The sequence below is a fragment of the Rhagoletis pomonella genome, unplaced genomic scaffold (assembly GCF_013731165.1).
Source record: "Rhagoletis pomonella isolate Grant_MI unplaced genomic scaffold, Rhpom_1.0 Rhpom_scaffold_00006, whole genome shotgun sequence".
NCBI lineage: Eukaryota > Metazoa > Arthropoda > Insecta > Diptera > Tephritidae > Rhagoletis > Rhagoletis pomonella.
Window position 1 is genome coordinate 60,009,274 of NW_023458560.1, and position 26,933 is coordinate 60,036,206.

Sequence of the window (26,933 nt, forward strand, 5' to 3'; positions counted from 1 at the left end):
TATTTGCCTCTCAGTACTTTTTTGATTAATTTTAGTTTTCCAACATTTTTAACTAAAGGAACGCTATAAGACAAAAATTTTATTCTTCCCTTCTTCACGAATAGTCCAGAGAAGATTTGTTCCCGAATTTTTGAAAAAACATCATCGGCTCTTCAGAATTCATATAGAATCGTAAAAAAGAAAACGGAATCTACCGAGATCAGAGCAGCTAAGATTATTATACATTATATTTGTCAAACTGCCATATACAGATGCATTCAAGGAGTGCAAAAAGCTCTTAAGAAAGCTAAAAGCTGACTCTTGGCATGCTTATTGGGTAGAGAAATGTAGGCCTTCCGCAAGGCCTAGTAAAATTGTATCCAAGGAACACACCACTCCTAGGAGAGCACAGTGCATGGATAAAGGCAGCTGAGAAATCACTGGCACCCCTTATCAATACCCACTTTCCTCGCTGCGATCAGAAGCCAAAATTATAGCCACAAACAAGTCGTATGCTACCCCCAAAAGAGTAACACGACTCGATCGCAGACAAAGAAAAAATTAAATTCGCTATAAATAACTGCTCTCCATATAAGTCCCCTGGCCCAGACGGTATCATACCGCTAGTGCTGCAGAAATTGCTGGAGCCCATAGTAGCATTGCTAGAAAGGGTATATAAAGCCAGAACTTGATGTATATCCCGAAAATCTGGAAAAGAGTCAAAGTTACCTTCGCTCCCAAACCGGCGAGACGAAATCTTGAAGGAGCTAAAGACATTAGATCAAACAGTTTTGCATCTGCTCTTCATGAAGTTGTGGGCACCATTAACGAAGCCCTTGAAGGAGCTCTGCTCAGACTACACTCATGGGACACAGAAAGTGACCTAGGTGTCAACCGAAACAAAACGAAACTGATACTTTTCTACTAAGAAAACAAAAATAACACAATTCAGGCGCCCTTCCTTTAATGGAACGACTGTCATATTGTCACCCGAGGCGAAATACTTTGGTTTCATGTTAGAGAGAGGCGCATCGAAAGAACCTACACGGCTTATTACACAAGAAAAAGGAACTGGGGTTTACATCCAAAGCTTGTCCTCTGGATTTACACGGCAATCATACGACCAATACTAACCTACGGTGCGTTAGTTAGTTAGTAGGTGGCCAGCACTAGATAAACAATACAATGTCAGGAAACTTAGCAGTGTACAACGAGCAGCTTGTACAGGTGCTACAGGAGCAATTAAGTCGGCACGACGTGATCCGGCATCAACATCCCATTGAACTCCATATCCGTGAAATTTCTACGAACTCAGCAATCAGATTAAAAGAATCAGGCTCTAGGAGAGCGCAGCTGTACGGTCATATTGGTTTTTTTGACAAGCTTATTGAATCAAAGAAATAATCAGGAAAAAATATCAGCTGAAGAACCGAGATTGGAGTAGGTGCAGGATAGTCGAGTATAATTCCACTTAAATCTATGCTGACGGGTCTAAACTGGACCGCAGGTAAGATGTTGGATGTCTTCCTCTCGTTTTGACTTCGAACTTTGCTAGCATCTTCCAAGAGGAAGTGCTGGGAATTGAAAGAAAGAAACAGCGAAAATTTTATCGACGGCGGTGTCAATAGACATCTCTCTCATCTAGGTTCCCGACCATAGAAACATTTAAGGAAATGAGAGGGCTGATGAATTTGCTAAGACCGGAACATCTCTATATGAATCCTAAGCAGAGGCAATTAACTGTCCACTCGGACTCGTCAAAAGGGAACTGCATTTACAATTTGCGTGTGTGGCTAATACACTTCAAACCTGCAAAACTGCGAGGAATATATGGCCGCTTTTCATTTCATATAATTTTCATTTCTTAATTAAAACTAACAAAAGAACAGAAAAACTTTTAAAAAGATTCTGAAAAGACATAGTCAGGTTAACAGTCACGATAACAGGACACTGGCTCATTGGCGAACATGTTGTCAAAATGGGTCTTCCGTACAACCTACGTTACATTAGCTGCAATCTGAAGGGAAATAAGGAAACAGTCCTACATTATCTCCGCGAGCGCCCAGCATTGGCACACATGAGGCCTAACACACTAGGGCAATTCTTCATCCAAAATTTAATTAACACTTTCAAATGCTAACATAAATATGTATATCCATCGACAAATCCAAGTGGTTTGATGAAACCGACGAATCATGAAAGCAGATAGTATCAGGGATCTCTGAGAAACCGTATCAAAGTGGTGCTCTCCGCGGTAATTCGGTACTGTGCAAGCGCTGAAGCGACGCTTCTATTAACCAACAAACCTCTCTGCATTGAGAGCTGTCGTTAAGTGAGCCTTAGAGGCTCCATCCAGAGCTGACAGTCCAGGCCGGCCACAAGAGCTTTCCAACTTTACTATGCAAAGATTTCGCCCAGCGATTCATCCCCTACTTGAGGGCATAAGCAATCCATTGTTTGTCAAAGTAATCCATATTTCTACTCAATCTCTAGAAAAGACCACAAGTGTGCTTCCCTTCCGTGTCATTTCATCAGCAATTCAGTCGACACATCGTTTGCAATGCCTCTTCTTAGATCGCGAAATCTAGAAGTAGCAAATCAAATAAAACATATAGAGGCGATCTGTCTCACGGCGCCCGCTATGTCTATACACCCTTTTTTGTAGGGCGTTTAACATCGAAAACGTGATTTTGGCCACGGTTCTACACCACCATGCTACATACATTCAGAATACCATAGCCGCTCGCATACCCCAGTCATACTAAAAGTTCTCCGACACTTCCTAAAAACTTGTTTGCCTGTTCATAGTCTTTCGTTCCCGGTTTGGCAATGGAGACTACCGCGGCTGGTTAAGTGCCAGACAAGCCATAAAAGCTCTTGTTAGAGCCTCTAAATATAAGTTTGTTTTCTTAGCATTTTTGGATACAAACCTTCTAGACGCAGAGACCTAAAGTCGTCAAAAGTGGCTATATGTAGAAAATTATACTGACCTCTCAGTCGCCATCAGTGATGCTATGTACCAGTTTAGTCTGGCGGCTCTTTTCGTCGCGTTATTCATTTCCAAGAGATTGCTGTATGGTGCATCAAATTTTCTGAGAGAATTCCGTCTAACCCTTACATAGGTCTCGTTGAAGTTTCTTACACAGCCTGGTAGACTCTTTCATGCTGTCGATATCATTACAGAAGTCTCTATAACAACGTAATTTGCCTCTTATACCAAAAAACCTTAACCGGAAGTCGTTGCGGTTTCTACAGACTGTCGACTGGATTATCATTAAAAGGACAAGAACTTTTCTTACTCTTAGTAGAGCAGCGATACGTATAATAAAGCGACTACTCTTCTCTCAGTTAGTTGGAACACGCAATGTTTTAATATCTTCTATTAATTTTTAAGCTTTTACCCTTATTGCGATTCAATCGAATCAACATCTGGGGTAATGCAAACAATGTCGTCACAGTTTGTGATTTTAAAAACGCTACACACATATGTACATACATATCTACATTCTTAATACCGAACCAAGCACATACATTTATGCATCGTTCGCGAACTAATCATTAATTTTTCCAACTGTCGCTCTGAGGTGTATTTTGCGCATTGGAAAATTCAACTGACGTTTTGATTTCCGAACATCATTAATTAGATATGCGACGGACTGATCGTAGCGCCAAGGGGCGCAATGGCAAAACACAATTATGTCAGTTTACAGTAGATATGAATTTGTTCATTTCGAACTGCATACGTAGCTGAAGTCAAATACATAGAACTACCTGCATATGCCAAAAAAACTTATTCATAGTTTGGATTACTGCCGAAGCAGATACATTATAATAATGACATTTAAATGACTAATTTTTCGTAGCGACAAACAAATGTCATAGTTGACAGCAAATGTCATGTCTGACACACAGTTTACGGTTACCGCGATTCGCATACGCATGCAAGCCATACTTATCACAGACGCTCCCGGTAGAGCAACGATACGTTTCAATTAAGTTCTCTCACAGGACCCACAGCGTTTTAGCTCAACGCCTGCCTACAAAGGGGTTAACACGCAGTTACAGCGAATTAAAATAATTGTTCAGAAATTTAATATTTACATAAAGTATTGCTTTGCTTAATGACTTCTTCTTTCTTTTAATGCATTATTTTTTTTGATTTAACAACCAATGAGGCAACCGATGAGGCCACTTTGAATGCAGAACCTCAAGCGCCATCAAAATCATTAATCATTTTCGGGGTGTTTTGCGTTTTTTATTTAATTTCTGTTTTTTTTGTTGTAACTTTCGGTAAACTGCATTGTTCTCTGACTTCATGCTGTGCTGGCTGCTTTTAACGCCGTACGGTGTGATTGTTTTGACATAATATTTATTAATGAAAAGTGTGAAAATGTTTAAATTAATTGTTGTAGAGTAAACAAAAGATTATGGAACCTTCGCAAAGTGTGAAACAAAATATTTCAGGGGTTAAATGCATGTGAGTTTGAGTTGCGAGTACATACTCGTACCTGTGATGAAGTTATATCCGTGCACATGACGAAAGCAATGTGACACGTAAGAACTTTGGCGATCAAAGTCAAGATTTGTATTGGAATAATTCTCACGAATGGAAGGAATTGCAGATAATCGAAACAAACAGAGAAACAGCTTCTTTTGTGCAAGAAACTTTTCACAGGTATTTCATTTTTATTGCGATTTGAAAAGCGAATCATTCGGATTCGAATACTTGGCACTAAGAATTTGTATTAGCCGGAAGTAACGGGGAGTTTAATATTGGGCTCAACAATGACGAAATCTCCATTTTCATGGACGACTGTAAAATATACAAACGAGCAGGATCTGGTGTCTTCTCCCAGGAGTTATTTCTAAGAGAGTCCTATAGGCTCACAGATCACTGCAGCGTTTTCCGGCGAGAGATATATTTATGCAATCGACATGGTGGCAAGGCTGGTGAGCACGATCGACCTGCATAGCTCCATCTAAACTTGCCTTCGTTTTTGACATAGACTGGCTGCCATCAAAGCCTTAGGGTGTGCAACGACTAACTTGATATCCGTTAGAAAATGGCGAAGACCCCTACAATTTGTACAACAACACATAATCAATCTGTACTGGGTCCCGGGACATAGCAGTGTACCGCGTAACGAGCAAGCGGGCGAGTGTGCTTGAATGGGATCTGAGATCAGACTCGGTAAAGCTATCTAGATCGTAAAACCTTCTCTGAGATTTCTGTCTTCAGAAGTTGAAAGAGTGACTAGGGAAGCCGCCAACCGTAGGTTTAATAATCTACACACCTGCGCGGTATCGGCCTTGCTCTGGCCACGGTTCGACGAACGAAGAACACGGAGTTTTTTAAAGCTCTCAAAGCCAATTTAAGGCTTCTCAAAGGAATACCAACGGGACAAGGGATCATTGCCCATATGGCCGCCAGGTTCGGGGCCCTATATAACGATTTCTCTGCGACATTCTCTGCGATTTCCGAGCACTCCGTGGAAAACGCCTCAAATTTCTGGGTGACCAGTTATTCGAGAGCCTACATTGCTTGAGGAAAAGTCCACTGGTAGGTCTGCTAGGATTCGCTAAAGAAACGGGATGGTTTCGTCGATCAATCGATTTCGCCGCCATTAGTAGTAATAGACACCAGCATTGAAGAATTTACAAAGCACCTTAGGTGAACTCCGATCAAAGAATGAAAAATTTAATTGAACATATTGTATGTGGAACATACACTTCAAGTGTAATTGACGTGGACACCATCCAAAGAGGTGACATCGACTCGCAAACATTCCGTTTTGGTAGCTAAGGTCCCCAATGCCAGTTTGCAATGAAAAACGTGCGCCAGGCAGGGCGACTATAGTTCGCCGTCGAAGAGCTGCAGTCGACGAATTTCCCACTCGAAGACTGTTGAGTCGCTGCACGATTGCGAGCAACAATTGAACAATGCCGTCAGAGGAGGAGGGAGGAGAGACTTCTTGTCAACTGATAGAAAACAGAAAAAAAAATATATGCCAGTCCCAAAAATTCTATTAGAAAATAAAGCAGCATTCAAATGGTTTCAATACCGGGGCTAGTTCCTGCAGAAACGAAAATGGAAATGTCCAGAGGAACATTAATCAACGCGTTTTACGGGCATATGGACGATGCTTGCGTCCTTCTACTACACCCAGATGAGATGAGAACAGCACTACTTAAAGGGGCTTAAACACAACAACAAAGACCCGCGAGTGGACAAAATAAAGTCTAGGCTTTGCCGGTGGGAAATATCTGTTGAGGCTGATGCATGCAGGTCTAAAGATTGAAACCTCGTGAACTTTATCTGATGCAAATACTACTACAGAGGATACTGTGTGAAAGACTGAAGCTCTTAAAAAATTTAGCAGATTTGCAAAGTGCGTAAAATCCAGGAAAATGCAAAGGAAAAGTAAAGGAAACTGTCTCTACGATGACAGGTCTAAATATGGGATCCCCGAAATGCGAATACGTAGAATTGAGCAAAACCTTCACATTCGTCCAGATTAGTACAGTCTATTTCTACCTATAATCCAAGATCAGCACAAATAAAAATTGCGGACAGATGGTAAAGCGAAGTATGGCTCTTTCAAACTGGTGCTGCTTTGGGCTCGGTAGGCGATTAAAAAGCGGAGTCATCGCTCGGAAGGCAAAAATCACGTTTTGCTTATAAATTTCTCATCATACCCGATCTTTTATATGTAGCTCCTCAAATTGGAGACGGTCCTAAGTGGTAAGAAATATGTAGTACTCAAGCTACAGAGCTACAGCTAAGACTTAGATAAACGAATCCTCAGACCGCAGATCCACCAGAGGAAAACGTTTTGAGACACTACTCATCAGATTATTCATTATTTTAAGAATTTTTGAATGGCTGTCCCCAGCGGGCATTCTCACATCCATATGCACCAATAGCCGATAAATTTTTCAGCACGTTGATATCTTTGAAAACAGCTTCGCTCTGGACAGCCATGGTGCTTGCACTCTTCATATTTTTTGACCTAATATCCTAAACTTTCTTTTACTTCTTGGAAATCAATGCCGATTGTGACCAGCGAAATAATTTTTCCAACAAATGAACTAAAACATTTGGTATTTTCCAATACCTACCCTGCAGGGAGTAACGTTAGCTTATACCTAACTTTAGTCTGTTTACGCGAACACTAGTGCTAACTATTAACTGTGTATTTTGTTCGAAAAAAGCTAACTACTTTTGTGGGGCGATGGCCGCAAAAAAGTCAGACCTGGATACCTCTGCATTACATGTCAACTAACTTGTAACTAACTTCTTTTGGACATAAAACATCAATAAGAAAAACAAAATATTTTTTTGTTTTTTTACTTTTTTATTTACTTATTTATTTACTTTATTTTATTACATTTCATATTTGTTTACATATTCTGCTCTGGGTGGCCCCATATTCGAACACCGTCAGACATAACTTCAAAATGATAGTATTAAATTTCGATCTTCCTTTTATTTGTCCTGAATATGAAAAAGAATCTGCGAAGTTCAGAAAAAAAGTGTATTGAAAGTAATTTTTGTATGAGGATATTTAATAGAAACTTCTAAAGAAAACCAACTCCCGATTGCGTCTGCATGACTCCTGCACGACTTTACAATTCACTTTAAGTTGGTTTTGTCATAGCTAATTAAAAGTGAGGTATTAATCGAAATCTCGCCAAAAAGCTAACTATAAGTTGGTTCGTTTTAACAATTGATAATTTTTCACTGCAGGGTAATAACACAATTCTGTGAAGCAGAGCGTCGATCAATAACTCCACATATGCAGCCGCTATAAATTCTTGCAAGTACATATTTGCAATATCATATTGCGAATTTTACGCACATAGCAATCGAGCCTATTGCCGCCAAGGTTGGTGCCACCAAAAACAGAGACGGACGGACGGACGGAGGGGCGCTGTTTACATTGTAGTTTTTGTAGATGATTGGCACTTTTGGCAAATACTCTAAGCATTGTCTACGAGTTCGCACAAATAGAACTACATACTCACATAAATAAAATAAAAAGATTAAGCGAAATTGTTGTGTTTTTTACGTATGAAGCTTACATGCTTACTGTAGGGTTAATAGAAATGTCAAAATGGAAATAGGAGAAGAACGGAGAAATTGTATGTACTAATAAGTTGAACGCGACGGACGCGAATTTCTATACAATTTTGAAGTTAATATATTTTATACTGCTGGAAAGCAAAATTCCTGACTTTTAATTGGGCTCGGGCGTTGCAAAAAAGCTTGCAACGAAACATTGGTGCCGTGACCAGGATTCTGGCGAGGAAATTCAAATCGTCATAGGAAGCAAACTTCGTAAGTTAACGCGTGAACAAGAACTTATTGGTGGTACATATGCATGTACTATGTACGTAGAATTCGATTGCAAATTCTTCGAGCAACAACAACGAAGGAACGTCAGCAGCTTCAGTTTATTAAAAGCGGTGCATACGACGAACACGTGAACGTGTTGGAGTTGAGGTTGGCAGCGAAGCGTCGACGCAGACAGAGAAGTTCTCAGTCAGCGGTAATCGAAAGAACTAGAAAACAAGAAACAAAAGATTTAGCAACGGCAGTTTCCTATTGTTGGATCGTATGATCGAGCGCATCTTAATTTACACTTGGAAAAAAAAGAGTTAAATTGCAAAAAAAGACGACAAGAGCCGAATATTTCTTAAAATTTTTTGGAGTAATTCTTGCAAAGTAACAAAGAAATATGGGTAATGAAGATGAAATGGAGCAACAGGTTGATCTGACCAAAGCTGAAAAATTGTCGGAGTATAAACAATTGCGCTCGTCGACCAAGGGAAATATAACTCGAATTAAAACAGCGGTCAGCAAGAAGAATGTTCCTATCGAGGAGCTGGGTTGCAGGTTAGATATTTTGGAAGCCTACTTCAAGCAGGCATTGTCGATTAGTACCAGCATACTTCGACTGTGTACTCCAACTGCATGTGAGTCCCACGAGAAGGCAATGGCAGACATCGAGGATATTTACGTTGCAGCTAAGGCGAAAATAAAAGAAAAGCTGGCTGCAAGTCGGGTTGATGCCGAGGCAAGTGCGCTTAACCTTACAACGGCGGCGATTCCGCAATCGTCAATGAGGCGTCATATAAAACTACCAACATTCGATGGAAAATACTCGGAGTTTCCGAAATTTATGGCGATTTTCCATAAGATGGTGAATCAAGATGAAACCTTGGACGATTGCGAGCGGTTTGTAATTCTTAAAGATAATTTATCCGCACGAGCACTTCATGCCATTGATGAATTCGAGATTACCAGTTTAAATTATAAGAAGGCGCTTGACCGGCTGAGGAGTAACTTCGATAAAAAAAAATTTAATGTTAGAGGAACATATTGCGGCGTTATTTTCTGGGAAAAAGGTGTCGAGCTCGGGCGATTTGCGGGAATTGATTGACTCAGTGAACACTCATTTAAACGCGATGCTGTCGTTTGGTAATTATAAAGACATAACTAATGCTATGATCATCTATCTTGTAGCAACGAAAGAACGACGAGGAATCCTTGGCAAAGTGGGAGGAATCTATCGACTATACAAGGCTATCCACTTGGGATGAATGCTCTGCAGTGTTGACTAAGAGATGTGAAAATATGGAGGCTCGAGAGACAAGAACGGCACGCTGTGGCGAGAACGAGGACGATGGAAGCAAAGCTAGTCGCAAAGATAATCGCAAGGCGGTTGGTTGTAAAAAAAACGTTTTGGCTATAGAGAAAGGTGGATGCGAAGTTTGTCGAAAGGACGGGCACAACGTAGAAAGCTGCCGTAAATTTGAGGCTCAGAAGGTTCCGCAGAGGCGCAAAACGGCACGACATTTGAGGCTGTGTTTCGTGTGTTTGCAAAGTGGGCATAAGGCCAGTAGCTGTCAAGCGAAACGGTGTATAGAGTGCGGTGGTGACCACCATAAAATGCTGCATAAAAACAAGGTAGAGGTGAAGACGATCGACGCACCAGGCACGACGCAAGCTGCTACGGTAAGTCAAGTTGCTGTGCATGCTACGATGCAAAATGAAGGCGCGGATGTTATTTTGGCAACGGCGGTAATTGGTATCAAGGGGAGAAATGGACCGGAAATCCAAGCTCGTGCGCTTTTGGATTCAGCGACCCAACTAAATTTGATGTGCGAACCGCTTATGCAGAGACTAAAGCTTAAATGGACTTCATGCATCATGACTGCGCACAGCATTGCAGACAGTGGCACAAATATTACAAGAAAAGTGCAGGCAAGCGTCAAATCAAGGATTGGTGGTTACGAGACATCACTTGAGTTTTATGTGTTGCCAAAAATAACGTCGTTTAAGCCAGATCAATTTATGAATGCAGATGATTGGGGCATCCCTAGTAACATATCATTGGCAGATCCGAATTTCAACAAGCCTGGCCGTATAGACGTACTGTTAGGCGCAGAAATCTTTTGGGACTTATTATCGGTTGGCCGAATTACGCTGAAAGCGAATCTCCCGCGATTGCAGAAAACTGTGCTGGGTTGGGTCGTGTCAGGTGTGACAAATCGAGCCGACTCCAACGAGAGGCTTAGGAGCAGCTTAATGATGACATCATCCAAGCAACCAGGTGTTCAAGAGGAACTGACGGCCCTTGTAGAGAAATTTTGGCTGATGGAACAGGTTGATGCAAAAACACTGTTTCCAACAGCGGACGAGGCACTGTGTGAAGAGATTTTTATCAAAGAATCTAGACGTGATCACACTGGGCGCTTCGTGGTAAGGATTCCATTTAAAGAAAATGTCGCTGAGCTAGGCGCCTCAAATCAAGCGGCATTACGGCAATTCTTGCTCCTTGAAAAGAGACTAAGGAATAATCCAGTAATCGAAAAAATGTATAATGCATTCATAGAGGAATATTTGGCGTTGGGGCATATGGCACTGGTACCAAGGGATTCCAGGGAAAAGGTAAAGTACCTTGCACCGCATACGTTTGTGTTACGGCCAGAATCTACAAGTACTAAACTGTGGGTAGTGTTTGACTGCAGTTGTAAGACCTCATCGGGGCTCTCTTTGAATGATGTAATGTGCAAAGGTCCCATTCTACAAGATGACTTGCTAGCGATCGTGTTGCGCTTTCGATGCTATAAGTATGCGATAACAGCGGATGTGACGAAAATGTATCTGCAAGCCTGGGTGAGTGAAGAGGATTCATTTTATCAATGTATATTGTGGCGGCCAACCCCAAATGAAGATATTGAAGTATATCGCTTATTGACGATCACGTACGGAACGGCGTCCGCGCCATATCTGGCGACAAGATGTGTAAAGGCACTTGGTGAACAGTGCGCAGAGAAGTTTCCATATGGTGCAAACAAGGTTTTATCAGATTTGTATATGGACGATCTGATATCAGGTGCAGACTCCGATGAGCAGCTACAACAAATTTACTCGGAGGTCAGCGAGATTTTAAGTTCTGCAGGGTTTGAGCTACGTAAATGGTACTCGAATAATAGTGAATTTTTGAAGAAAGTGCCATCGGATGATCAAGAGAAGCCACTGCGTATGAACGATGCCGAAATCATCAAAACTCTCGGTATTATATGGGAGCCCACTTCCGATGTGTTTCGTTATGATTGACCGGAGCTAAAAATGGATAAACCGGTGACAAAACGGATTGTGCTGGCGGAGATTGCGAGTCTGTTTGATCCTCTCGGTCTAATAAACCCCATAATCGTAAAGGCTAAGATCTTTTTGCAAAATCTGTGGATTATAAAGGTGCATTGGGATGAATCCCTACCATTGGAGGATAACGCTCAGTGGATCAGATTTCGCGAGAAACTGCCTTTGGTCAAAGATATACGAGTACCACGATATATTTTGGCGAAAAATGGTCCTGCCCGAGTCGAATTACACGCATTTTGTGATGCGTCGCTGCGGGCTTATGGGGCATGCGTGTACATTCGCACCGTCAATGAGCTGGACGAGGTTACGGTGGCGCTGTGGAGCGCCAAGTCCAGAGTGGCATCATTAAGAACTAAGTCGCTACCACGATTGGAATTACTTGGAGCTGAATTATTGGCCAAGTTATTAACCAAAACCCAAGAAAACTTGGTCGTTTCATTGAATGCAATTTATTTGTGGACAGATAGCGAAATCGTACTAAATTGGTTAAGTAAGCATCCAACGGAGTGGTCAATTTTCGTTGCGAACAGAGTGGCAACAATTCAAGAGTGGACGAAAATGCACTATGGAGGCATGTTCCAACCAAGAGTAACCCAGCGGATGTTATATCTCGCGGCGCATATGCAGATGAGCTAATCGAGACTTGTTGGTTTACTGGCCCAGCGTTTTTGAGGCAAACGTGTGACAAATGGCCACCGAACAGATTTCGGAGCGACGCATCTGAAATAAACATAGAACAAAGGAGAGCAGTGGCACTACCCATCGAGCATCGAAAAAATCAGGTGCTGCGGTGGTTGGAGTCGCATAGTAATTTTGGGCAGATACAGCGAAAAGTGGCATATCTGTTGTACTTCTTTCGGCGCAAAACCAATCGCGAGACCTTGGTTACCAGCGGTGATGAACCGATGCTGACAGCGGAGCTGTTGAGAGAAGCGTGGGTGCGCATCATGTACTGCATACAACAGGAATACTTTGAAGTGGAGATCAAACTATTAGCGCGAGGCAAAGAATTACCTCCCGCCAGCAAATTAAAAAACCTTAGTGTGTTCCTGGCTTCAAGCTTTGGAGTTTCCATGATGCGCGTCGGAGGCCGGCTCGCCAGATCGCAACTACCATATGAGGCGAAGTTTCCAATTGTGTTGCCCCCTGGAAGTCTAATTGTGCGGACTTATATACGACATCTGCACGAAACCAACATGCATGTGGGTACGCAAGCGTTGATGTCGTTATTGAGGCAACAGTGCTGGGTCGTGAATGCGAGAAGGCTGGTAAGACAGGTAACCACCCAATGTTTGCTTTGCTTTCATTCCAGGCCCAAACTTTGTGAACAAATTATGGGGCATTTGCCAGCAAGACGCGTAGCGGTAACAAGGCCGTTTTACTCCACTGGTGTTGACTTTTGTGGACCTATTCTCACCACCGTCCGACTTCGAGGAGCACGCACTGTGAAAAGCTATTTGGCGATCATGGTTTGTTTTTCAACCAAGGCGGTACATATTGAGGTGGTATCCGACCTCAGTACAAAGGCGTTTATGGCAGCGCTCAAGCGGTTTGTGGCGCGAAGAGGCTTATGTCACCACCTTTACTGTGACAACGGCACTAACTTTGTGGGTGCTCGGAGAGAAATGCAAGAGTGGAAACAGATGTTCTTCTCCCAACAACAGCAGCACAAGATAAGCGAGTTCTGCGCAGTAAAGGGCATTGCATGGCACCATATACCGCCGCGCTCCCCACATTTTGTCGGGCTGTGGGAGGCGGCGGTGAAATCGGCTAAATACCACCTTACGCGTACGTTGGGTAATGCACACTTTACGTTCGAAGAGTTGTGCACAATAACCACAGAAATCGAGGCGATTTTGAATTCGCGGCCGTTGTGCACCTGTTCGGCCGATCCTAATGACGAAGAAGTGCTAACACCAGCGCATTTTCTGGTTGGTAGCACACCGGATGTATTAGCAGAACCACTACTAGAACCAGCAAAGTTCAGTCTTAGAGATCAATGGCAACGTCTGACAGTCATGAAGCAGCATTTCTGGGCTCGATGGAGCAAAGAATACCTGCAGGATATGCAACGCAAGGCGAAGTGGATTAAACCGCAACGTAATTTGGCAGTAGGTGACTTGGTGTTAGTAGCTGAAGACAACGCTCCGCCAAAGCATTGGATGATGGGCCGTGTTGAGCGGGTCGTACCAGATGAAGCTGGCGCCGTGCGTGTTGCTGAAGTGCGTACGAAGAATGGTTGCATCAAGATGAAATTAATGGTTGATGACCTGCCGGTACATCAAGGAGGCCGGCATGTTGTGTTTTTTACGTATGAAGCTTACATGCTTACTGTAGGGTTAATAGAAATGTCAAAATGGAAATAGGAGAAGAACGGAGAAATTGTATGTACCAATAAGTTGAACGCGACGGACGCGAATTTCTATACAATTTTGAAGTTAATATATTTTATACTGCTGGAAAGCAAAATTCCTGACTTTTAATTGGGTTCGGGCGTTGCAAAAAAGCTTGCAACGAAACAGAAATAATAGAATTTTTGCAGAATAGAAATTTCACATTTCTCATTTTGATTGACTTGACGCTGACCAAGCACGTACATGTCGTACAATGGTAGCAACAAATTACATGTTCTTCCCTCTTCACATACATACAAGTGTGCGTATTCAATAAATATTCAGCGCAAGTAAAAGCTGCAAAAGTAATATTGCGAAAATGAATTTGCATTTTATTAATAATGTGCCAAGGCGAAATGTTGGCGTCCGTCTTACGCATGCGTAGGTACTACTTACATACTCGTATTACGTGAAAACAAAACAAGAAAACGAAAAAGCTGGCAATATGCAAAAAATTAGAAAAATGAAAATTTGAAAAATGGCACTCACGCATTTAAAAGAACTGCAGTTAGTGTAAGCGTAGTCGCCGTGACTGGATTGGGTGCGTTCGTTTTATCGGTCTCTAGGTACCTGATCCCCACTTGTTTTCTTAGAAATTGTGCTGATTATCTCTATGAGCCGTTAACAGCCTTATTTAATTTGTCTCTTAAAGAGGGCGTTTTTCCAACTGTATGGAAGGAATCGTTCATAACCCCCTTACATAAAAGCGGTAGCAGGTCTTCAGTGGAGAACTACCGGAGCATAGCTAAGCTTTCTGCAATTCCTAAATTATTTGAAGCAATTATAACAAATCGGTTGACGCATTCTATCACTTCAAGCATTTCATACAGTCAACATGGATTTTGCAAGGGCAAATCAACTTCTACAAATTTACTTGAATTAACATCCTATATCTCAAAAGCATTTAGTGAGAGCAAAACTGTTGATGTTATATATACTGATTTCAGTAAAGCATTTGACAAAGCTCGTTGCTCATCTATAAACTTGATCTTCTTGGTCTTCCACCTAATTTTCTACGTTGGATCTCTTCATACCTCTATGATAGATCACAAAGGGTATTGTTTAGAAATACTATCTCTGACGTCATTGATGTTACTTCAGGAGTCCCTCAGGGTAACCACCTAGGCCCGATTCTGTTCTTGCTTTTTATAAACGATATTTCTACAGATATAAAATTCTCCAAAATTTTAATGTATGCAGATGATGTAAAACTTTATAAATCGTACGTTTCAATTGAAGAAAGGTCTTTGCTACAATCAGACTTAAACAGCATGGCTTACTGGTGTAAAGTAGATCTTATGCCTCTAAATCTTAAGAAATGTAAAGTAATGTGCTTCTCGCGAAGAGCTGTTCTGCCAGTTTCTTATATAATAGGTAACCATAACCTGGAACAGGTATACAATTTTGTGGACCTTGGTATCACATTGGATCCTAAGCTTAATTTTAATCTTCACATTAATGTGACAGTCAACAAGGCTAAAGGTGTACTTGCATTTGTGAAGCGATGGTCAAAAGAATTTAGTGACCCTTATATCACTAAAACCCTGTTTACAACATTAGTTAGGCCGATTCTGGAATACGGCTCGGTGGTTTGGAATCCAAGGTATCAAATTTACTCAGACAAGATAGAATCAATTCAAAAACAATTCCTACTTTTTGCTTTAAGAAATTTCCGATGGGATTCTCAATATAGTCTTCCACCTTATACGAGTCGCTTAAAACTTATTAATCTTCCTACACTTGCCAGTCGCAGGGAAATGCTTGGTATAATTTTTATGGTTAAATTACTGACAGGCTCAATTTCAAGTCCGTCTCTTCTGGCTGATGTAAGCTTTAATGTTCCCTCACGCGTATCAAGACACTTTTGTCCCATATTTCTGAAAGCTTGTAAAACCAATTTTGAATTGCATGACCCACTCCGTTGCTTATGCCAGGATTTTAACTCTCATTCCAGCACGTTTGATATATCAGATCCGCTTTTCAGCATTAAGAAAGCGATACTCTCCTCTCTCAATAAGTGAATTATTGACATAAATACATAAAATCAGCTGATGAATTTAGTTCTGTAGCTGAACAGTTTTAGATCTCAACACTTAACAAACTCCTGCCTATCGTGACTCGGCACAAAAAATTTAAAATATTGGTTCCGTACGTCATGCGGACTGCGCCCCTCGTGCGGATGGGCGGGAATGGAGGGTAAAAACCGTTGGGATATTATTATAGGTACGGTAATCATGTCTAAGCGTTTGCATATCAACGACAAGTCATCTAGTAGAACTGCATATCGGCGTTCGTATTGTGGTGCAAGAACTTTGTGGCACCAGTATTGACAATACTATGGCTTTTGCGGTGGTCACTTGCCGTAAATAGTTGGCTGACAATGTTATGCCAGTTATTGAGTGGGATAGTAAGTAATCTAAAGATAAAGAAAAAAGAGTTTCGAAGGTTTCCCATAAAAAGTTAAAGTCTTTCAATAAGTGGACCACAAATCATTGCTAAGTGTCCTGAACTCCCGTATATTAGGAAAATGGATCTCCTTATACGTTTGTTAAATTGAACATTAGGCCCATGACTAACCTCAGTATGTCAAAATGTCGCCTTGACTTACAGATGATTTGAAGTCTAATCAATTTGTATGCCCACATAAAGAAATCGTTGGAGAACTCTGTAACCACAACGAAACATCCGATAAACATGTCTACTAACAGGCTTTAAGGACTTCTTCCTGAGCAGCTATGTCCGATTGCGTCCATGTCTTCGCTCTTACATAGACTGAACGCTATACACTAGCAGATCCCAATAAAATTGCAGGAAAAGGAAAGAAAGGACTAAGGAAAAACAAAAAGTATGAAAACTGGTAAAAAATGGCGAACGGCCACGCCCACCAGCTATCAGAATTTTGTATTCTAATGTGGCAAGGACTAGTAACGATTCTCCAAAATAGCTAAAAATATTTAATAGTTAAATCAAATTTGAGAAAGTTTTATTTCGAAAATATTTACCTGTTAAGAAGTTCGAAATCAATTTAATTATTAGTCAAATTAAACCTTTTATTACGGGTGCCAAGCTTTGTTTCTAAAAATATTTTTGAAGAGGGTTGCCACCTGTATGGAAATTCAAAATCAATTTAATAAACAAGTAAAATCAAATGTATTTTTATATGGGTCCAACGAAAGTAGTTTAAGAGGGATTGGTTTCTAAAATACTCCACCTTTGTAGAAATTCAAAATCAGTTTAATAAACAAGTCAAATTAGACCTTTTATTACGGGTGTCAAGCTTTGTTTCTAAAAATATTTTTGAAGAGGGTTGCCACCTGCTTAAGTTAAGTTTAAGAGGGATTGGTTTCGAAAATATTCTTGAAGAGGCTTGCCACCTTTTTAGAAATCCAAAATCAATTTAATAAACAAGTCAAGTTAGACCTTTTATTACGGGGGTCAAGCTTTGTTTCTAAAAATATTTTTGAAGAGGGTTGCCATCTGTTGGGAAATTCAAATCAGTTTAACAAGCTAAATTAACCATAATATCAAACGAGGGGTTAGGAATGCTTTATTTCGAAAATATGTTTGGAGAGGCATCGGTTTAAAAGCCCCAGTTCAAGAAAGCTTTTTCTCCAAGTTACGATTATATTTGATCAAACGTAACTTAGTTATTTAGTTAACTATTTGGAATTGATATGAAACTAAAATTATATTCATACATACATACATATAAGTTGATTCAGACTATCTACGAAAGATGAGTTGCTCTTCATACCGAAACGGCTGATTTAGTTAAAAAATGTTTGTGGCATTACATCCTCAAAGTGCCGTTTGCACGGTGGGGGCTTAATTCAAATCTGGCAGTTAACATTAAATTTTAGTACTGAACATCTGTAATTAATTGCCGAATGAGAGTTAACTCGTCACTGTAAAAACGGCCCTAAATCGAATACACAAGTATTTCATATTTTCTGCGAAAAACTCTTCTTTCTCACTTAATACCAAAACTCACTAAAATGCATTCAGGCTTGCATTTATAAAGGCTTCTTTTAATAGTATTTCTCATCACTGAAATGTGTTGAAATAAATTTATGGCTCATAATAATTCGTTGCGGCTTTCCTGTTTGTAAGTAGTACAACTACAACAAAGCAGTGATCACCGGAAGAAGATGATAAAGGAAAAAATGCAAAAAATATTAAGAAATTAAAATTGTGCTAAAACAACAACAATAAATATGTAGTATAAATGCACATAAATAACAAACACATCAACACCCTTTGAAGAGTAGGCAAGTGCTAAAAGAATAAGAACAAGCAGAATGAGAGCTTGAGCAAAGTTCAATATTAATGATCGTCAAACGGCAGTGCTTGGTTGCATATTTCGCTTGGTGCGTTGAATTTATGTAAATGTGCATACACAATAAGTATGTATGCATGTGAGTATAAGCTCTGGGTTTTTAAAGTTTCAGCCCCACCAAAGTTACAGCTGAGCTCTGCGCCGATCACCCAGCGCATGATCTTCACCAAATGATCTGCGATTGATCATCAACTGACTGGGCGCGTATACAGTCTGTCTGTTCACAGTTTGTTCAAATTTTAAAGCGTTAAGTCAACACTTTTGTAACTGACTGAATCACTCACTCACTCACTCACCAGAGAAGCTGGCTGGGTTGGCTCTTCTGGTAGCTTACGCTGCGATCTTCGACATTTCGTCCAGCTGCTGCTTGTCTGCACGTCTGACCAGCTGCTGCCCAATTTCGCAAACTTGACGTCTGCATACGCACGCATAAATGGCTTAAATGAAGATTTGATAACTCATAACTAGGCGTGACTTCTGACACTCGTAAAACATTTTAACGACTAAACGCTATTCCAGTAAAACATTAGAGTTGGTCAAGCCCAGCGAAGACGTTGCCAAGTCATGTTGAGGCAAGGCATGGCGAAATGCAGGGCAAGGTTAGCTAAGCAGGGTAAGAGGAGCTAATAAACACAGGCGGATGTGCTGGTATGCAAATGCAAATATATGAAGATTTTTATAGAGATATGTATGTATTAGGGTGGTCCGTAAATGTAGGATGCAAATTTTTGCAGCAGTTGTCCTAAGACTCAACCCCTATGTCCCCATGTATCTCCTATAAATTTTAGACCTGATTTGAAGTCGATTAGGGCGTGTCGCACAGGGGTCAAAGTTCCGATTACCCTATGAAGACGTCTTAACCGACCACAATCGGGACCAAAATTTACATATATGCGATATCCTCGTCTTTATTAGTATCGATTTTGGGTAGTAAATGAAAAAAAAAATATCCAGCCTTTGACCCCCTTGCGACACGCCTTAACCGACTCCAATCGGGACCAAAATTTATATGTGATATCTATGACCGTGGTATTGCCGATTGCGGGAGCGAGACTGAACAAAATCTTTCATTTGATTTTGAGAACCACCCTAATGTACATACTGTATGAGAATTTTTACAGAAGGCTGCTTCACTCCTCAACATCCAGCAAGCCAGTTTGAAAGTTCTACGGCTGGCTGTTCCCTGCAGGGAAAGCTACTAGTTGTAAACTAGAATTCTACCGGTTTGCGTTTCAGCCCAACTAGTTCACGTTCTATCCTTTTTCAATGTTAGCGACTGGTATTTTTAACATTGCGATGTCCTACGAGATGTCAATTGTCAGGCTATGCATCAGCATCTACTAGTATAAATACTAGAAGGATCATACCAGTTGATAAGATAGTCTGCCAATTCATACCCCGTGAAAAGCATAAATGTGCATTTTTGCTCGCGACGCTCCAGCAGTCACAATGGCCGACAGAGCAAAGCACTCGCGTGGTAAGCCTGAGGTCCCAGGTTCAAATCGTGGCGCAGGGAAAATTTTTTTATTTTCTATTTTTTTATTTTATTTTTATTTTTTATAAATTTATTTTTTTGTTTATGCTGTTTATTGTTATTTTTAAATTTAATAAAAAAATATTTTTGTTAAATTTCTTTGTTTTTATAGCAATAGCATTTCTTCCCAAATGTTTTTTTGCAATGCAATTAGATTTTCAAATTTGTTATTTATTTATATAAATTGAATAAATTATTTTTACTTACATTTATTTAACTTTAAAATTCTTAACCACCCCCAAGCGGCCTCGAACCTGCGATTTCAGAACCAGAACCAGTAGTCTTCACCTGACGCCACAGCCGACATTTGTAAGAAAAGCAATTAATTGCGTTTTATTTTTGACAATTCAAAGGCAGATGTCGCTTATCGCCTAAGTTCTTCGAAATTGTCGAACTGGTAGGCACATACTAGTTAATGAACTAGTATTTTTTCTAACTGGTTTGGCTTTTCACTGCAGGGTTGTTATTGCTGCATTTAATATTTTGTATTACAATAAATGCTTAATGACTTTTCACCTGGCTTCTACGAGGCGATAAATGCGCAATATACTATAGTGGCAGTCAGTGACAAATGCAACAACAACAACAACAACATAATAAATGCAATATTAACGCTGCTGTTGCTGTGACTTTGGCCCACACTTGGTCCGGGCTCTTCTCTTCACTGCTGATGCTTCTGCGCTGCTTGCATCTGCTCATCGCTCAACTCCCGATTTATGTCAGTGCACACACTCGGGGTTTAGAGAGCTACCAACGCAGCGCTGAAAAGCTGGGGCCAAAGAAGAAGCAGAATGTGTCTCATTGTCTTAAATATGCATTGGCTGTCTACGTGCATTCGCACTTTTGCTGTCCAATGTTCTTGTCGTTGTTATTTTTGTAGTTGTTGTTATCGTTAAACCCTTCAGCACCCATTGTAATATAATCTTTATTTTACATATTATCCACGGCGCATATATACTGGATCTGAGGGGTAATTAACCAAATTTTAAGTATTCTATGGGTTTATTATGGCACATTCGCACAACTGAATGAATGAGAAGAGTTTCAAGTACTGCTCAGTACACTTGGAAAAAAACTTGTAGCAGGAACTGGGCTTAAAACTAGGAAGATTAAGAATCCAGCACCAATAGATCTGTCTCTGTCTAAACCTGAGGTTCTTTTTCTCGTAGACCACTTTCAAATTTTACGGGTTTCTGTAGACCTCCTGCTGCCACATTTGTATAATATATCCAAAAATCGTAAAAAAATTGGAAACTCTTCACATATTTGGCTCACTCATGAATTTCCATAAGGAGTATTTGCATAAGAGTTTATAAGTATTAACGGCATCACTTTTACGGCTCTATTCTGTATCAGTGACAAATTCTTGTCACAGTTTTTATTACGGAAAAATATATGAAAAAGTTTAAATTTGTCAGTAAACAAATGTGTGTCACCGATACAGAATTGGGCTATTAATTTCATCGCTCCGAGTTTTAAAGTGATACGAAAAATATTTATGACTCACATTTTTAAAACAACAAAACCTCAAAGCTTTTTGCGCCAAACTTTTTATTCAGAAACTGACAATAGAGAAAAGAGCGAATCTAGAACCATCTATGAGAAACAACCAAGAAAGCGGCCCATCAAATTTAGAGCCCCGTTGCTTTATGAGTTTATCAACGATTAAAATTACTGAGTTATGAAAGATATATAACCAAAAGAGACAGAACGTGGGGACTAATAGTTGGAGTGGCACGGGAGCGTGAGGTAAATATTGAGGCGAAAAAACTGAGTTATTTTAAAGATAAATTAAGTTGAACAGCGCTATTTCTTTTTTAACTCACAAACGAGGAAATCACAATTGATTGATCTTGAATTTAGTTGTAGTGAGGAGGAAGATGGAAGTTTTATTTCTCAGTGAGGAATTTTCTGTCTTAAAACACACTACTTAAAAAATTAAGGGAGCTTTTAATATACAAAAATTAAAGCTAAATAAAGAGGCTGATCAATATGCCGGCCTACCTGAAAAAAAAATTTACAAGCCCGTGGTCAAAAAAAAAAAAATTCAAAATTATTTTTTCGCGCTATCTATCGTAAAATTTTTTAGAAATCTGAAAATTAGAATGTCAAAGCTTCAAAATGCTTCTTTTTATGTCTCAATACGACCATTTTTCACCGAAATACATCCTGTCAAAAAACATCGAAAAATTAGAAATTTTATGCTTAATGCCTTAATTTTTTTTAATTTATGGGTAAAACCAAGACGACATGTTTGTTCTTTACTCGTGAACCTCCATATGTATACACACCAGCATAGACCCCCGTCGAGTCTCCCGTGGACGAATTTGGGAATCATTGGTATAAACATTTAAAATTTTAAAACTTCTGATTGAAATATAATAAATGTAATGAAAAATTAACTAATTTCCCTCATGCATCAGCCACAGGCACAACAGCTGTATAGATAATTATGAGGTGGAATCATGTCATCATCTGCCATTCAGCCTTCTCGAGGTTAAGGTATAAGTACCTTGGGTCTCACTTCTATTTCACTCCCGTAGGTAAGCCAGAATCCGTAGGAGTGAGCTCGAAATGTTTATTTTTGTCCAGTGTAGCGTTGACACTGAATGCACCCAGCTAACAGAAACAGCAGCAACAGTAAGTGCCACAAGGAAGCGAACCAAAACGACAACAACAACGAAACCAATACGGATATGCTAATATACGGCACGAGTAGAATGAATAACTGCCGCTATGATTTACTTATTTTATTAGTTTCGTATCTTGTTGTATGTATATATGTATGTATAAGTATACATATGTAAGTATTCTACTTTTGTTCCCTGTAGGGAAACCGCGGACTAGTGAATCAAATTTCTAGTTCCGTACAAGGTCTTTATCGCCAAAAAGGAACTAGTTCGATAGGAACTAGATCCCCACCAGTCGAAAATCGGCGAAAAAGTGGTACCCTTAAAAGACTAATTTTTTCAGTTTTTTTGCTAGAAATCTATATCTAAAGTGACGAATTTAGAAATGGTTCGGAACTATCGAATAAGGGATGCAGCGGGGGGCTTGTTTACTTTACATAGATATGTGTTCAGCGGCTTTTTCGTTCAAATACGCTTCTATTCTGTGCTTCACAGATGCTTTTTCATAGCTTGGTAATACAAAACTAAAATTTGTGTTAACATTTCAACATCTTGGGACAGTCTGGAATCTAAGAAATAACAGCGAGCACCTCTGCAAACTCAGCTACAGCTAAAGGTATGTAAACGTACATTTCTTGCAATCATTCAAACAAAGTTAATTTCAAATTGAAAACACCCACCCGACCAACGTACACGAGAATGCATCCGTTTTAGATATTTTAGCAACACTTTCACTTACAAAACTATTGAGAACGGGTTCCGAAAAAGTATCGTAAAAGTATTACCTGTCGCTCAGTTTGTGGCAGCAGAGCTCTCGTTCTCGACATGCGTTTTCAAATGGTTTTTCGAAGTGTTTTCGATAGTGGAAACGTATCTCAGGCGGAAGTTATTGCGATCCGTTTTGCTATCGAGAAACTAATGAAAGCGGCAATGTTTTCGATCTGGTCTATTATCGAGAAAGTAGCGAAAACGAAAGATATTTCGACCCGTTTCTCTATCGAGAAATTAATGAAAACGGCAATGTTTTCGATCTTTTCGATTATCGAGAAAGTAGCGAAAACGAAAGATATTTCGACCCGTTTCTCTATCGAAAAATTAATGAAAACGATAATTAGAGCTATTCCATTCCAGTTGATTCCCATATAAGAAGAGTGCTTTTAAAATTTTAACAGTTGTTCTATATTTAATAGGGTGTTCAGTTTTATCAAGTTTTAAAACAATTTAAATATTAAAATAATAAATATTCATTACTTAAAAATTATAACTTGAACATGTTATTAAAACTATTTATTCGTGAACATCATTTTGAATCCGTTGTTTTTTTTCCTGGTACTTGTAAATTTTGCAGACTCGGTCATGTGCGTACTGAAAAAATTTTTGACTTACTTTGTCAAATTCGCTCTCCTCCAACGCAAACTTTTTTGTAAACGCATCTGAATAAAATGTTAAAAGAAATTAAATGACTATTCGATACAGCTGTTCGACTTACTTCGAATTGCCAAGGCCAAATTCATCCCTCTTATGCATTTTTTTGCCCCTGTCCCACGCCATGAAAACTGCTGCGCTAACGTGTCTTCAAACAATGACCGCCACGAGCTTCTTATAAATTTATCGTACGACTTCTCTCCATTGGTGCAAATTTCATGAACCTGAATACAAATATGGGTATATTAAAACAAATATATATTAATGCAATCATTGGAAATTCAAAATTAAATTAAGTGTCTGCTTGTAATAAATTGTATTGAGAAATGAAACATTCAGCCCTATCGCCAATTCCATGTGAATAAATCGTTCCCATAATTTGACATGCAAAACAAAAACAAATTGGGAAAAATTGTTTTTGTTTTACTTCATAATTTTTGGGAATATTTGTTCATGTGAAATTCGCGATAGGGCCGATTCTTTTAGGAAAATACATAAAAACTACACTTACAAATTTTTTAAATACTTCTTCGTTCTTAAGTTTTTTTCAAGGTTATTAATTTCTTCTAAAGTTGAGAAAGGAGAGCGAGGAACTATTTCACGCTCAATGGATATTTCTCCGTAAACTTTAGCTTTTATGGAAGTAACCTCGTTCCTTACAGAAATCATTTCCATATTGAGACGATCAAATTTTGTTGTTAATTCACTAACTTTTCCATAGACGTCATGCAAAAGTTTAAGAATCTCTAATAAAGATTATTTTGTAATTTTTGAAATTGTTATAAAGTATTCAATAAATACCTGTTAATTGTTTTTCATTGTTGTTGTTATATAAGTTGCTGTTATGTGCAGGCCTTTGTGTGTAAATTGTTCCATCGTCCATATTGAAAAGGTCGGTATATTGATGTGCCATTTTAACCTAATAATGTATCAATGGCATATAAATATGTATTTGGTCAATAATATGACAAACTTTCCCAGATATTTTATCTTCTGGGTGTTTAATTATTTCAGAGTCTATTTCGAAACTTTTAGAAGAAAAAATACCCACCAAGGTCGAGTCTATAGGATAACTAAAAAAAGGATCTAAGTCAGTAACTAAATTACTAAATAAAGTATTATTGACTATTTCAAAAATTTTGTATATTTTGTAAACGGAATGGTCTATAACAAAATAAAATGAATTAGTACCTTTCAAGTCAAAGTAAAAGTCCTTATAGACAATATTTTTTCGGGAAACGTCTGAATTTAGTTTACATTCTTTGTGCACAACATCAAATAAACTTCGCTCAACTATGCGGTTATAAAGCTGCTCTAATACGTTATCACTTTTTTTTACCATATTTTTGAGTTGTCCTAAGAAATTTTCAAAAGGAAAAGCACTTATGGTTTCAAGAGAGCCAAAAATCCTTGATTGGCTACTGAGATGGGTTAAACAATGAAAATTATATGTTAACATCGTCCCAGAGTATAATGAGGAAACGTCCTTCACAAAGTTGTTTAATAAACTATTTGCAAGTGCATTTTTGGTTTTGCAATATTCATTGTGAAGAAAAAGCCTCATCGCCAAGCTCAGATGCAAGAAATGATTGTACCTCTCAATGTCTAAAATGCTTCTCAAAACTATTGGTCCATTGTATAGAAGAAAATACCGAAACTCAGTAGCTTTATATCTTTCAAGCTCGTCAAGGGCTCTAGGCAATCGGTTAAATTCTTTTGGCACAAATTTTCGTATTCAATGTAGTTTACAACTAACCAAACTAATTGATTCTTTACTTAGTGAAAATGGGTGACCTCTTGTTCATGTCAAAGCGACCAAAAGCGTTTTAACTACTCCCAGACACACAACATGCATATAATCAAAAGGGAATTGCAAAACCATGTCAAGTGGCAATTTTTCTAGAATCAATTCGCTTGTAATATTATGATGTTCTGGTTGTAAACGGGTTCTAAAACTTTCGTTGGTGCGGGGTAAGGCATCCGAGTTTTTAAATATAAGACGCCGTTGAAAAGACTCGCCTTTTTGAATGCATTTATTGCAAGAAAAGTAACCAGAGTGATGCTTAACTCCTAAAGTAAAAGCGCGGGCTGGGGCATCACAAATGAACGATCTTATTTTTACACTAAAATATTTTTCCTCGTAAGACATTCCATTGGCTAATAACTCTTGCAATTCTTGAACGAACTCTCTTAAAAAAAATATTGGGATCCTGCGGTTTAGAGCAGCCGGCATAAATCCCCGCAACCAAAACGGGCTTAGTATCAAGCACATTTATTAGAATGGGCCAAACTTGCTTACGGGAACTTTTAAATAAAGGGAGACCATCTATATTAATGTTAAGTGAAATGTCTGAACGGTCAAATTGAAAATTGCGCAAAAAGTCCGTAAGTGCGTCTTTCACTCCATAGTGAACGTACTCTCCTGGTTGTACGAGTCTTTTAACAATCGTACGTGGTGTACATTTCAGCGTGCGCACATCACGTGGCAAATCAGAAATTTTCTCTGACAGTAGTGCAAGCAAATCGTTCGCACCCTGTCGACTAACATTATTCGTTAAAAACCACCGTGCCAGACGAGCAGTAAAGTTGGGAGAGTCTATTGGTACGTCATATGTATGATCTGCTTCATTACAAGCACTATTTGAATTAATATCTGCTGCTTTAAGAGTCGTGCTTGTTGCAGTCCCATTAATATGTTGAACAGAAGTTCTTTTAAAGTGCCGAAATTCGGCAATGTATTGGCGACGTTTTCTTTTAGGCGGCATTTTCTAAGAAAAGAAAACTTGAGTAGCTTTAATAAATTGATACTTTATAACTACATGGATGCGATAAATAATAAGTTCTTTACATCGCGAACACTCAATGATATTACGCTTCGCAGGCGATAATACCACCCTTTGTCACTCATACGCCATGGCATGCGAGTAACAATTAAGTGCAACCCAAAATCACTCGCATAAGTGAC

The 26,933-nt window shown here is 39.3% G+C and overlaps 1 protein-coding gene across 1 annotated transcript; it reads left to right on the forward strand.

Moving 5' to 3' along the window:
• Positions 1–8,717: 8,717 nt before the first annotated feature.
• Positions 8,718–11,605, forward strand: LOC118742006. Its single transcript, XM_036473972.1, has 2 exons — positions 8,718–9,347; positions 9,506–11,605. Exons 1-2 carry the CDS (start codon positions 8,718–8,720, stop codon positions 11,603–11,605), a joined length of 2,730 nt encoding a protein of 909 aa, XP_036329865.1.
• The last annotated feature ends 15,328 nt before the right edge of the window (positions 11,606–26,933 follow it).

Bases quoted from the DNA above. Each gene is read 5' to 3' on its own strand.
- LOC118742006 (XM_036473972.1), top strand. From the start codon at position 8,718: ATGGGTAATGAAGATGAAATGGAGCAACAGGTTGATCTGACCAAAGCT. The intron at 9,348-9,505 runs GTTAGAGGAACA...TCTATCTTGTAG, and splicing joins TCGATAAAAAAAAATTTAAT to CAACGAAAGAACGACGAGGA.